Here is a 12087-nt window from a genome sequence, read left to right as displayed (position 1 = left end):
TTCTCGCCCAGAAAACGGAGACCATTCTGGCCCCACATACTGGGGGTTTCCTCCCAGTATATTCCGGAAGGTAGATGAGTGCAGCAGGTCATTGCCGGACTTCAGCAGGGAAGGTGGCCGGCCGCACAAGGAGGCTGTGACGTCTCTTTCAACATTTACATGCTTTTCTTTTTGGGATGATGGCTTGCGATTTTGGCTACTGGTAAAGTGTCATTACAGGAAGACCAACCATAAAATGCGGCATTTCCTGCTGAGGGGTTATTCGTGCATGACATATGCCACATAGATAATTCCCATGGTAACTATGGGTGTGTGGAGTCTGTGTATCTCCGGGCTCTTTGAGGAGAAAGCCCAGACAGGGAGCAAATGGCAGGTGAATGTGAAAGATTAGAGCCTTTGCTTGTGCAAAAGTTCTTTATTAGTCGGATTAAAATATCGTGCTCAAAGGCAAACATAATTGATTTGCTCCCCAGAGAAAGAAGGCTGAGCCACGAGCAATCAGCTGTCCCGGTGCTGTTTCCCCCTCCACTCTGTCCTTCATGACAAGACCAGAGCAATCCTTCCAAGAGAAGGTTTTCGAGATGGTCTTCCTTTGCTTAAAAATTTCACATCTGTGGGACGCCTGGGTGGCTCAGTTGGTTAAGCAGCTGCCTTCGGCTCAGGTCATGATCCCAGCGTCCTGGGATCGAGTCCCACATCGGGCTCCTTGCTTGGCAGGGAGCCTGCTTCTCCCTCTGCCTCTGCCTGCCACTCTGTCTGCCTGTGCTCACTCTCGCTTCTCTCTCTATGACAAATAAATAAATAAAATCTTAAAAAAAAAAAAAATTTCACATCTGAGTGTCAATTTCTCAGCTGGCCATTCAAGACTCTGGTAAATGGACGGTCCTGCCCCACCCGCCTGTCTGCTATGGTCACGCCACTTCACCCAGGTCGTCTGATGTGTGTCACAGGCAGTTCTGTGGGCCTTTGCCTTCCCTCCCTGGTCACCTCAGCAGTGACATGTAACCCACAAGACGAACTTGCGTCCCTCATGGATACATAGAACATGCACAAAAACACACATGCCTACGAGTGTCTTTCTTTCGGCCACTACAAGCTCTGAAGAACCTCCGAATCACTCCTTTTTTTCCCCCTTAAATCTCTTCATTGGAACCCATGTTGCCTTTTCTAGTTTCAGTCTGCTTCCCCAAATTTGATACAGACTTAGGCTCAGAGGATGTGTAGGAACAAGGCTGGTAAGAGGTACGACCAGGTCTGCCTATGACGAATCCTTTACTCGTGGCTATTTCTCTAGGTTAAAAAAAATAGCTGAATATTGATAATTTCATATGGTTCAACCTAATCCTGTGTTAAAGACTATTTAATTAGACTCCATGGCTTATAGCCCTGGGGGACTCTTCCGGTCCTGGAGGGTAGGGGTTGATAAAGGTTGTGGAAGAATTTCTTCTTTGTTTTCTGGGTCAGCCCTGAGTGGGTTCCTTTCTTTTCACATTCACTTTTGGAAATTTCCAAACATGCACAAATGTAGGGAGAAAGCATAATGAAATACCATGTACTCAATTATTCACATCTCCCAGGTAAACTCTTGACATGGATTTAACTTGTCTTTGGACGCTTATGCCTTCCTTTTTTTCCACTTGTTTGTTTGTTGGTTTTATTAGAATATTTCCTTCCCCTTAACTCAGAAGCAGTCCACACTCAGAAAAAATTATCCAAATGCAGAAAATAAAAAATGCCCTTAATCACCTGTTGAGAGACAACTACTTCAGTTTCCCTTCCAGGCCATTCTTTATATAAACTCATATTCAGTATGTCATTATTATTTCCCAGAGGTGCTATTTCATGTTTATCTCTCTCTCTCTCTTTTTTTTTTTTTTTTGGACACTTTCTCCCTGCTTTTTTCAGGGATGTAGTATCTCCAACATAATATCTAATCCATCTGCTTTGGCCTGTTCTTTCTAACACATACTTTTCTAAGCCTTGCTGTCTGTATGCTTTCCAGAACTTTCCCTGAAGCCTTGGTTGGGCGCTGGAACCCAAACTACCCACCTTTCCTCACTCCCAAATAAAGTTCCTATTGCCTCAATGCCCATGGGTCCTGCCCAGTAGCCGGAGTGGGTGGATTATGTTAATTTACTCCACCATGTGAATAACTAATTGACTTAATTTTTACAGAGGAGTTGTCATTCAAGAAGAGGGTGTCACTTAACCCTTGTGAATCTATTATTTGTAGGATCAGGTGACACATTAAGAATTGTCAGCAGCATGGAGAATAAGTTTGGTCAAAGTTGAGCCCGTTTGGCACCTGGCATAGATAGGGTTTCTGGAATCCAATGCATGCATGCATACACACACACACACACACATATGTGCATATGCATATATATATATATATGCATATGTGCACGTACATGTGCATAAACTGCCTTCTAAACTCCACTCTTACTCTCCTGAGAGGAGTAACAATTGCTACTGTTGTTCTCTGGTGGGGATTAAATGAATTTGCAATGTGTTTCTGTTGAGGAGCTGGTGTAGAATGTTCCTTGTTTCCCAAGAACCCTAATGCCTTTGTGAGTCTGTTCTCTAGCTCAGTTCAAGGAGCTGGCCCTGATTTTTCACAGCTGCTTTGTCTACCTTGGAACCAGTGCATTTCTAGAAATTCCAGGTTTTTTTCATAGAGTTGCTTGTGACCATGGGAAGATGGGGAAGCGTGGAAATTTACTGGAGCTTGGCGTCTAAATCTGTGAACTACCCGGGTTTGTTGAGTGAATGCATTAGTAAATGTAAAAATAATGGGACTGTGAGTGTGCAGTAAAAGATCAGTTTTGTGTGGAATCCTCTGCTTTGCTCCAGGTCTAGATGCCAGTTCTCCTTGTGCTTTTTGTAAGAGGACAGTTCTGGAAGGAGCTGCAGAAAACTCTTTCATGATACCTTGGAGGCCTAGAGAATTAAAGAAGTAATGTTGTGGTAGTAAGTTTGAATTCTGATATTAGGGGAACTTTATTTAAGACATTGCTTTTCTACTTGAGAGACAAACATATAACAGCTTTTAAGGCCCAAGTGAAGTGCTTAACAGTTCATGTAAAGCTGACTTAATGGAATCCCCCACTCTGCAGGACCAGGCTCCTGTTCAGTTCTGGTTAATCAGCGTTGTACTAGAGACGCCCACAGAGTTTGTAGATCACTTGGCTTCAGATTCCAAATACAGAACATTTTTGTCACATACTGCAAAAATAGGTATGATTAAAGGCATGTGTCAGAGGAGCTCTGAGTTCCTGATGGAATGCGTGTTTTTGTCGTAATGCATTTCTGTACACAGGGCCAAGGCCTCTGTCCTGATAAAGGACAGCCTTCCCTAGTGATGGAAATGCCATCCAGAGACATAACTACTGACTAATCACATCCTGTTGGCTTGAGGAGGAGCATTTCTAGATTGTATCTGGGTATCTGGTTTTTGTGAAAACATGCTTAGTAGTCCTTCCCCTGGCTTCTTGTTTTTTATATCATTCTTCAATTTGAGTAGATAATATTGAAAAGATTTTACTATAGCTAAGTTAGGCAAATATCTGTGTCAAAGCCTCGCTTAAAGACAGCCCTGACGACAAGAACACTTCGCTGATGGGGACTGCCTGCCTTCTGCTACTGGGAAGCAGAGACAGCCGACAGACTGCAAATTGATATCTTGAAGAAAGAAATGAGAATGAGGAATGCCACACCAGAATGCCTACTGGTGTGGCAATAATAGCAGCTCTTTGCATTGGAAGAATAATGGATTTGGTTTTTCAGTGAGCTCCTTAATGCATTGTCTCATTTGACTCTCATGTGTACCTGCAACAGTGGGACAACAGTGCTGTCTCATCTTTAGATCTGGAAACTGAGGGGCACCTGGGTGGCTCAGTGGGTTAAGCCTCTGCCTTCAGCCCAGGTCATAATCTCAGCATCCTGGGATCGAACCCACTTTGGGCTCTCAGCTCAGCAGGAAGCCTGCTTTCCTCTCCCTCTCTGCCTTCCTCTCTGCCTATTTGTGATCTCTCTCTCTCTCTCTGCCAAATAAATAAATAAAATCTTTTTAAAAAATCTTTAAAAAACATAATAAGATTTGGAAACTGAGAACCCCAAACACTGATTTAAAGATAATGAATTACAAAACCCTAGGCTGAGGGTGTGACAGGTACTCAAACTGTCCCACCGTGGGGTGGAGCGGGGAAGCTGTCCCTCAAGGCGAGACAGGAGGTGGGGATAGAGCACACCCCGTGACATTTTCCTGTGAGGAAAATGGGAATTGTTTCAAGGCTTCGTAGAGAAGACTATGTTGCTTAGGCTGGATTTGAACCCAACTGACAACTTTTTACATTTTTATTTGTTTGAAGAAACAGAAACATACTCTTCAGTAACTCGGACCATTAACTAGTCAGCTGACAAAATCTCTTTTAATAGAGAGACCCTCCTAAGTTGTTGGAGAGTAATGGCAGTGATTACCTAAGATGACGGTCGGTTTCCTATCTGCTTCCTAACACCGAGTGTCTGCTGTGGGTGCTTTGTAGGATGTGGTCCTGTGAACACTGCTCTGTGCATCCTGTGTGCTGGGGGATGGAGGAGTGCTCGGGCGCCATTCTCCTGGTGGGACACATAGAGACCTTTCCCTCCGCCAGTCAGCCCTGCCTCCTGTCCCTGCTTCTCTCCTGTACCAGCTCTCCACACCCTCCGTGCCTGTTCTCCAAACCTGAAGATCCTGCTTCAGAGGATGGGGCAAGTCTTTGGGGCAGAAAGACTTGGGCTTGAGCCCTGATTCCATTGTTCACTGGCTACATGTTCTTCGGCAAGTTACCTGGGAGAAAGTCACGGGAATGACTTGGTCTATGGTAGGCTGGGCATCATTCATTTAAAAAATCTTACCATGTGATTCTCTTGCACACCCAGGGTTGTGAATGACTGTGTTCTGGTAATGCTGGGTTTCCTTATTTCTGGAATGCAGAATATTGCCAGATAGATAAGGTAGTGTGAAGATTAAATGAAATAATTTATCTAAGGGATCTTTCATTTGGCTGATGTCCCAAAATGTTGGTTGTTATTAACTAGTGCTATTTGTTTTCTGTTTTAAAAAGTTAACACATCTCATCACAGGCATTACGACAAATACAGAAACGAAGAAAACAGCCCGTAATCTGAAAGATTATCTCAGTGTTTTGGTTCTTTACACACCCCTCCCCCTCACCTACATGCTCACTGGGATAATAAAATGGGCTTTTTTACTTGATATTTTCCCAGAACATTAAAGCTGTTGAAAACGCTTGTCTGTCTGCATACCATTTCGGCAACAGATTTGCCCATGACAGATCTTGTTCTAGTTCTTTGGTTAGTATGGCACTGTCCACTCTCAGCGCCATGGGTGGGTGATCTGCTTGGGTCTCTGTGCTTCATGAGCTCATGGGGCGGTGGCACCACTCACAGCTACCATGGAGCCTGGTTCCCTGCGCCTTTGTGTTCCTTGCCTGGCTGAGGGGCCCTCTCATGGTCAGGGTCTGCATTCCTGTTCACCTTGCTCTTTGCCATTTCTGCTTTGGAAGCTCTCTTGAGTACTTTCCTGTTCCCTGGCTGACTTCCCGACCTGTGCCTGGAAGCTGTGCTGCACCCCAGGTGGGTCCCCATGGCCTCCTCCTGGCCTGTCCCCCTGTGGCTTGGAAGTTAAGACAGAGAGGCGAAACCTCTACTTTGCTGCCTCCTCCTGCTTCCCTCCGTCCAGCAGCTCTGCTCCACTGTGCAGAGAGACTCAGAGCTTACGGCCACGTGTCGGGCTGTCCACACTGCTGCTGATGGGACGTCAGAAGCTTCCGGCAGCTTTCTGCATTTAGCCCTGTGGAATCCGTAGAAGGAGGCAAGCCATGGACGGCCAGGCTCCTGGGGCTTTTTCTGATATGGCCAGAGTGTTAAAGTCACCGAGATCTGGAGGACGGGTGGGCGCTGTGAGGGCATGTGATCACATTGGATCTTGTGCCTGCCCATGCCAGTGAGAAGCCACGTTATCTGTGGCCTGTGATAGAAAAGCATAAAGCATCTTTATTACTGAGGCTTCCGATGGAAGCAAGGAAATGCACAGGTGGACTTATGGACTGTAGGCCTCTGTCTTTGCCTGATGAAATCACGCCTCTTGTCCTCAGGAAAGGACAGGTGTCCCACACTCTTTAAAGGTTTGCATTATGCCACTCTGCTATTACAAAGTGCTACTTGTCTTTTATTAACTGAAGGAAATCGGAAGATTTTCGCTTTTACAAAATAAAGTCAAAAAGCAAAAATGGCATTCGGCATTTGTTCTGTAGCAAGCTGTTACAGAGGCTGCCCAAATCCGGAGAGCCCAGAGCCACACTCCTTCCCTAGAGACTGTGCTCCGCATCTCAGCGTCAAGCCGCCTCAGCTCTGAACTGTATCTGTGAGTAGCTCTGCTCTTTCTCGATTTTCTTGGTGTATCCATTAGCAAGATGTGTCCTAAGGTGTCAGAAAAGCCTAAAGGAGGTGATATTTTTGGGGTCTGGGAACGCTCAACAAGTTTTCCATGTAATTAATGGTTGTTTCTTTGCTTTACACCGTTTCGCTCATGAATGGTTCCATAACAACACACTACTTTCAGATAGCAAGGGGGGAGGCCTGAAGTGGCCTTTGAGATGGACAGTTAGACCTTCTCCTTTGGAGTTCCATCACCCGATGGGCCCAGCTCCTGGAGCTGTCATGTGTGCTTACCTCTTCCCACCCCGACACTCAGCTTCCTGGGGTTGGGACCGTGGGTTTATGCATTTCCATAAATCCTGGCTGTGTTGAGCTTCGGGCATCAAAATGGGGTGAGATTGGTGAGACGTGGTAGGATTTAGTGTAGCTGTTGATCGTTGTACAGATTCTTCCCCACAAGAAAGGATGACCTAATCTTCAGGTAACACTTTAAAAACCTCTGTGGCAACTTTCTGCGTAAACCCCAGCAGCAAGAAGTCCGTAACAACTCACCATTGTGGGAATTTGAACGGTTGGATTAGGTTTACACAGATGCGTGTTCTTTCGTCTCCCTGTTGGTTGAATGACCACCTTTGGGGTTTCAGCATGAATAGAAATAGTGGCATAATGAGTACAAAATTCTGACAGTTGATGCCACTTGGAGAATATAGTTTTATGCTACTTCTAGGGAGATGGAAAGGATATTCCTTAAACTTGAACCCAGGACATGGCAAATATCTCATTTTCAGCTACCCTGCTGGAAAGTAGAAACCTGCTTCTTGGAGACCCGTGCCTTCTCTGGGCCATCTGCCCCGGGCCTCCCAGTGGCATTTGGCTGCATTGTTTTTCCAGTGTCTTCCAAGGGAACGGAGTCTGCCCTTCCCTCCGATGGCAGGTAGTACTTCAACAGTAACCAAGACACGAGCATCACTTGTATGCCAACTGCACTGCAGTAGTAAAAACTAAATAAAAAAAAAACAAAAAGAAAAGTAACCAAGGTAAAAATAGTGGGAAGCCTCCTGTCACAAGTCCATTCTGTGCTCCCCACGCCGTGGTTCACAGAGCAGTTCCCCCGGGCTGCTGGGGGCAAGGAAGGGGCCCAGAACTGTCCCTAGAAGAGACACTGCTGTGTGTCCATTTAGGAGAATTGAATTGTGCCTGTCTAGTCATGTTTTGTACTCAACAAAGACTTCCCTTTCCACATTACGCTTGAAAACCAGTATCTGTATCTAGTTATGCAATCCAGTAAACTGCCCCCTTAAGTCAAAGAGGGTACTGCGCCCCCAGCATTAGGAAGTGAGTTCCTTGAGATTTTTGGCTGACAGGCGCGTGCCCACCTGCTGCTGGTGGTTCATGGGCATTTGTGCTCCCCCTACCCCCACAGCTCTGCACATCCTGGGGGCTCGTTTTGGCCTGGCATGATCATGGCACTCTCATTTGCCTTTTGTTCTGAGGAAGCTCAGAATTGTGTCCCCAGCATATGTCTGGGCTCCAGTAGCTTTTGCTTCTGCTCCACACAACAGCGGACTTTGGAGAAAGGAGTATAAATTATGGACCAGTCCTTCCAGAGCCCAAGACAGAATGGGTCTTGTCTTTTAGAGGATGGCAGATGGCTCATCCCACCTAACCTCCTGGGCCCCTGCTCACTCTGTGAAAGCCCAGGAAAGAGGATGCTATTTAATTGCCCTGTCTTTGCCTTGCACTGGCTTTTATTGTTTGGGGGGTGGGGTGCACTTACTTTAGGCAGAGGACTTCTAGGAGGGGCAGTAGGCACTCTCTAAAGGTCAGTGGCATTTACCAGTCAGGTCAAAACCGGGTGCGTCATAAGGAGCTTCCCCACTCTGCTTCTCTTCCCTATGAGATTCCTGTCTACCTACAACACTCCCCTCCCTGCCAAAAAGGATATCCAGGAGTGATTTTACAGGGATTCTGCACATCCCCTAGTGTAGCCTCTTCTGCCAAGGGTTGTGTTGAAATGTGGCCTCTTTAACTCCTTATTCAAGCCATTGTTTCCTGAGAGTTTTGTTGGGATTTACAATCTGACTTGAATAAATCCAGTTAATCCCCTAAGGAAGAAATGGAGAAAAGAAAAGGCAGTTCCAGGAGGAATTACACCCTGGGCTCTCACCAGTGCTGGGTCCTTCCCCAGGCCCCGGGGCCCCAGCAGGTCTTGACTCTCTGGGAAACCTGCTTGCCCCAGGTATCCCTCACAACCTCACCAGGGTGCCTCGGAAGCAGGCCAGCATGTGGTCTGCTGGGCTCTGTGCTTGTTCTTCCCTTGCTCACAACGCCTGCCCTTTTCTGCTCCTGTCACACCCTCGTGTCTGGGGTCTTCTGCTGCACTACACTCCACAAATAATGTCGTCTTTCCTCATTTCCTTCCCACTTCCTCCCCACCTTACAGCACAGTGATATCATTTCCTTCCCACCTGGAATGCCAGGGCCCTCGATGAGCACTTGGGGCTCAGTGCCTTCCGACCTCCATGACCTGGTTTGACCTTTGGCTCTCAGAGTTATTTTTCCTCATCTTTATAATGAGATCAGAGCATATGACTGTTATTCCTAGCTGAAAACTTACGGGTCTTGAAGCTTTTTTTTTTTTTTTTTTCCTGTCTTCTCTTGGCCGGTCAGATGAAATAGAGAGAGGCCTGTTCCCATTCCTGTGTGACCACATGGAGCACCATGGCCAGGAGCTGGGGGTGGGGGCTGGTGCCAGACCACTCTGCGCCCAGTGGCTAAGGCCACAGGTGTAGGCAGGCAGTTGGGTTGTGGGTGGTTAGGTATGGACTTTGCTAGATCTGTCAGTCGCCAGTTAGATTATTATGTTTTCTGGTGTCTTGATTGTAGCAAGGTGAGGTCAGTACCCATCCATGGATGATCAAGATGAAAAAGCAATGATTTTTTTTTCCACCTCAGTAGCTAGATAGCTTCTCTCTGCATAAGCTATTTTTTTTAAATAAACTCTTTAGTTCAGCACAGTTTTAGATTTATAGAAAAATTGTGGCGCTAGTACAGAGTTCCCATACTCTTCACACCAGCTTCCTCCATTGCTAGCACCCTACATTAGCGTGTGGCCCCGATCTAACTAATACCCCTACTTTATTTAGAGTTCTGTAGTTTTTCCCGAGATCCTTTTTCTGTTCCAGGACCCCATCCAGGATCCCACATGACATTCAGTGGTCATGTCTCCCCAGGCTCCTCTTGCTTGTGACAGTTTCTCGGACTTCCCTTGTTTCTATGGTCCTGATGGTTTTGAAGAGCACTGGTTAGGTGTTTTATAGGATGTTCTCCATCTGCAATTTGTCTGATATTTTTCTCATGATTAGATGGTTTGGGGAGGAAGATCACAGAGGTCAAGTGCCCTTCTTGGCACATCCCATAATCAAATGTTTGTCATGGTTGACCATGGCCCCCTGGTCTAGGCAGTGTAGGTAGAAACCTAGTTAGGTTTCTCCACTCTTTTCTGCCCTTTTCAGACTGGCCTCTGTGGAAAGAAGTCACTTGTGCAGGCTACTTGAGGCTGGGAACCTCTGTTCCATGTCTCTGAGGATGGGCGCTGGCATCCTGGCCCCCTTGGGACGAGCTGCCCAGGCAGGATTGGCCTGTGTGTTAGCGGACTGGGAGTGGTATGTTGGCACAGGGTGCGGTCCGTGGTCTACACTCATCCTGGGACCTGCACTTGGCTTGTTCCGGGTGACACGGGTTGGCTGACAGCGGCCGTTGGGGAATGTGTGCCCTCTTGTGATTCGTGCTCAGAAGTGGATCCTCTAGCACATTCTCCAAACATTTTAGTCCAGAAGAAAAGGAGGAATAACAGTTACTCCTAACTTACAATAATTCAGCATTTTTTCTGTTCTGGACCTAACTGTGTTAACCTGGTTCTTGCTCTCAGGGGATCCAAGGAAGGTCGAAAAAAGCAGATGCCATTGCTATTCAAGGCATCTGGGTTTTAATAATTAAAATATGGTTGGGTTTGTCTTCCATAACCTCATATTTGGAATAACATCTTGCTTTTCCAGGGGAATTGCGTGATTATTGAGGACAAGAATGATGTCATTAATTCGTGTTTCTCATACTGTGCAATTTCTGCCTATAGAAGGCTCTCCCTTAAGAGCTGCAATAAATGTGGAAGTTCAGGGACCTCAGTGTCAAGGTCGCTGGAGGAATAGGCCTCCTGGGCATTTCTGTCCATGCTGGTTAGGCCTGAGACGGGTAGAAGTCCTAGGTGGATGTTGTGATGACCAGTTGTGGAATTCTGAGATGTAAAATATTTTAGCCGTCAATGATGATAGAGGACATGGTGGCTGTCTGTGTTGCAGTAGGAGGAGGTTAATGGATGGGATAAAAGGCAATAATAAACTCTTACATTCTTTTTCTCTAGCAGAATTGAACAACACGATGGGGTGCAAAGTTCTGCTTAACATTGGGCATCAGATGCTGCGGAGGAAGGTGGTGGACTGCAGCCGGGAGGAGAGCCGGCTGTCCCGTTGCTTGAACACTTTCGACCTGGTGGCGCTGGGGGTGGGCAGCACGCTGGGTGCCGGTGTGTATGTCCTGGCCGGAGCTGTGGCCCGTGAGGACGCGGGCCCCTCCATTGTCATCTCCTTCCTGATCGCAGCGCTGGCCTCAGTGCTGGCCGGCCTCTGCTATGGCGAGTTTGGCGCTCGGGTCCCCAAGACGGGCTCGGCCTACCTCTACAGCTACGTCACCGTCGGGGAGCTCTGGGCCTTCATCACTGGTTGGAACTTAATCCTCTCCTACATCATCGGTACGTCCCAGGTGGCCTGGAGCCTGCCCCCTTCCCCCTCTGCTGTTCTCACCTCCAGACCACAGCCATGCTCTCCTCTGCTCCCTGAGTGGACTGAGACTAGCTCCTCTCTACGACTGTCCTTCTCCCTTAACTGTGGTACATGCTTCCTTTCCCTTTTGTGGGGGGGCCTGCCTCGGGGGTATCGCTCCTCCTTCTGGTGTGTGCATCGGACTGTTAGTAGAGATGAGCCAGGCCAGCAAGGAGGTCAGTCCTGTGAACACAAGAGATGGAAATTCAGTGGGATATCTTTACTGCTTAAAAGGTAAAAGTGTAGTCCCTTTCAGTATTTTTGATTATTGATTACTAGAGTAAACATATCACTGATAAAGAAAAATTTAGGAAATACAGAAAAATGCAACACAGGAAGTAGACATTGCCGAATCTGACAACCCAGAGAAATTGTTATTCATTCACTCATTCTTTCAGCAGCTATTTCTTGAGCCCCTCCTCTGTGCCAGGCATTATGCTGGATATTAGGAACACCATGGAAGGAGAAGACAATCTCTATTCAGAAGAGTTTAGGGATCTATTAATATTTTTGTCAACTTAAATGTATATTTTTTGTCCAGTATGTCTCTTTATTTATAAAACAACATATAATAAACATTTCTCATGGTATTAATGGTTTTTCCATAGTAATATTCCAAATGATTGCATATCATTATGTAGTTTTATATATGTAACATAATTTTTTAGGTGTTCTCCTAGAGTACTTAGATTGTTTCCAATTGTGTAATTATTGTTATAATTAAGAATAATATACAACAATATATAATATTGTATATATATTATATATA

General features: G+C 46.3%; 1 protein-coding gene across 9 annotated transcripts in view; it reads left to right on the top strand.

The window, feature by feature from the left end:
- The window catches only part of SLC7A1 (solute carrier family 7 member 1), a 79066-nt gene that overhangs the window by 41439 nt on the left and 25540 nt on the right, over nucleotides 1-12087 (top strand). For 5 of the 9 annotated variants that reach the window (XM_047723054.1, XM_047723047.1, XM_047723049.1 and 2 more), the window contains one exon: nucleotides 10865-11248. In XM_047723054.1, coding sequence (XP_047579010.1) covers nucleotides 10879-11248 — 370 coding nt within the window. In that variant the 5' untranslated portion in view covers nucleotides 10865-10878. Of the gene's footprint in view, nucleotides 1-6317; nucleotides 6428-10861; nucleotides 11249-12087 lie in introns of all 9 variants that reach the window. The other 4 variants (XM_047723055.1, XM_047723048.1, XM_047723053.1 and 1 more) reach the window with 2 other exon arrangements.

Source organism: Lutra lutra, chromosome 3 (assembly GCF_902655055.1).
Source record: "Lutra lutra chromosome 3, mLutLut1.2, whole genome shotgun sequence".
NCBI lineage: Eukaryota > Metazoa > Chordata > Mammalia > Carnivora > Mustelidae > Lutra > Lutra lutra.
The sequence above is the reverse complement of the archived record's forward strand: the minus strand, read 5'-3'. Positions and strand labels throughout refer to the sequence as shown.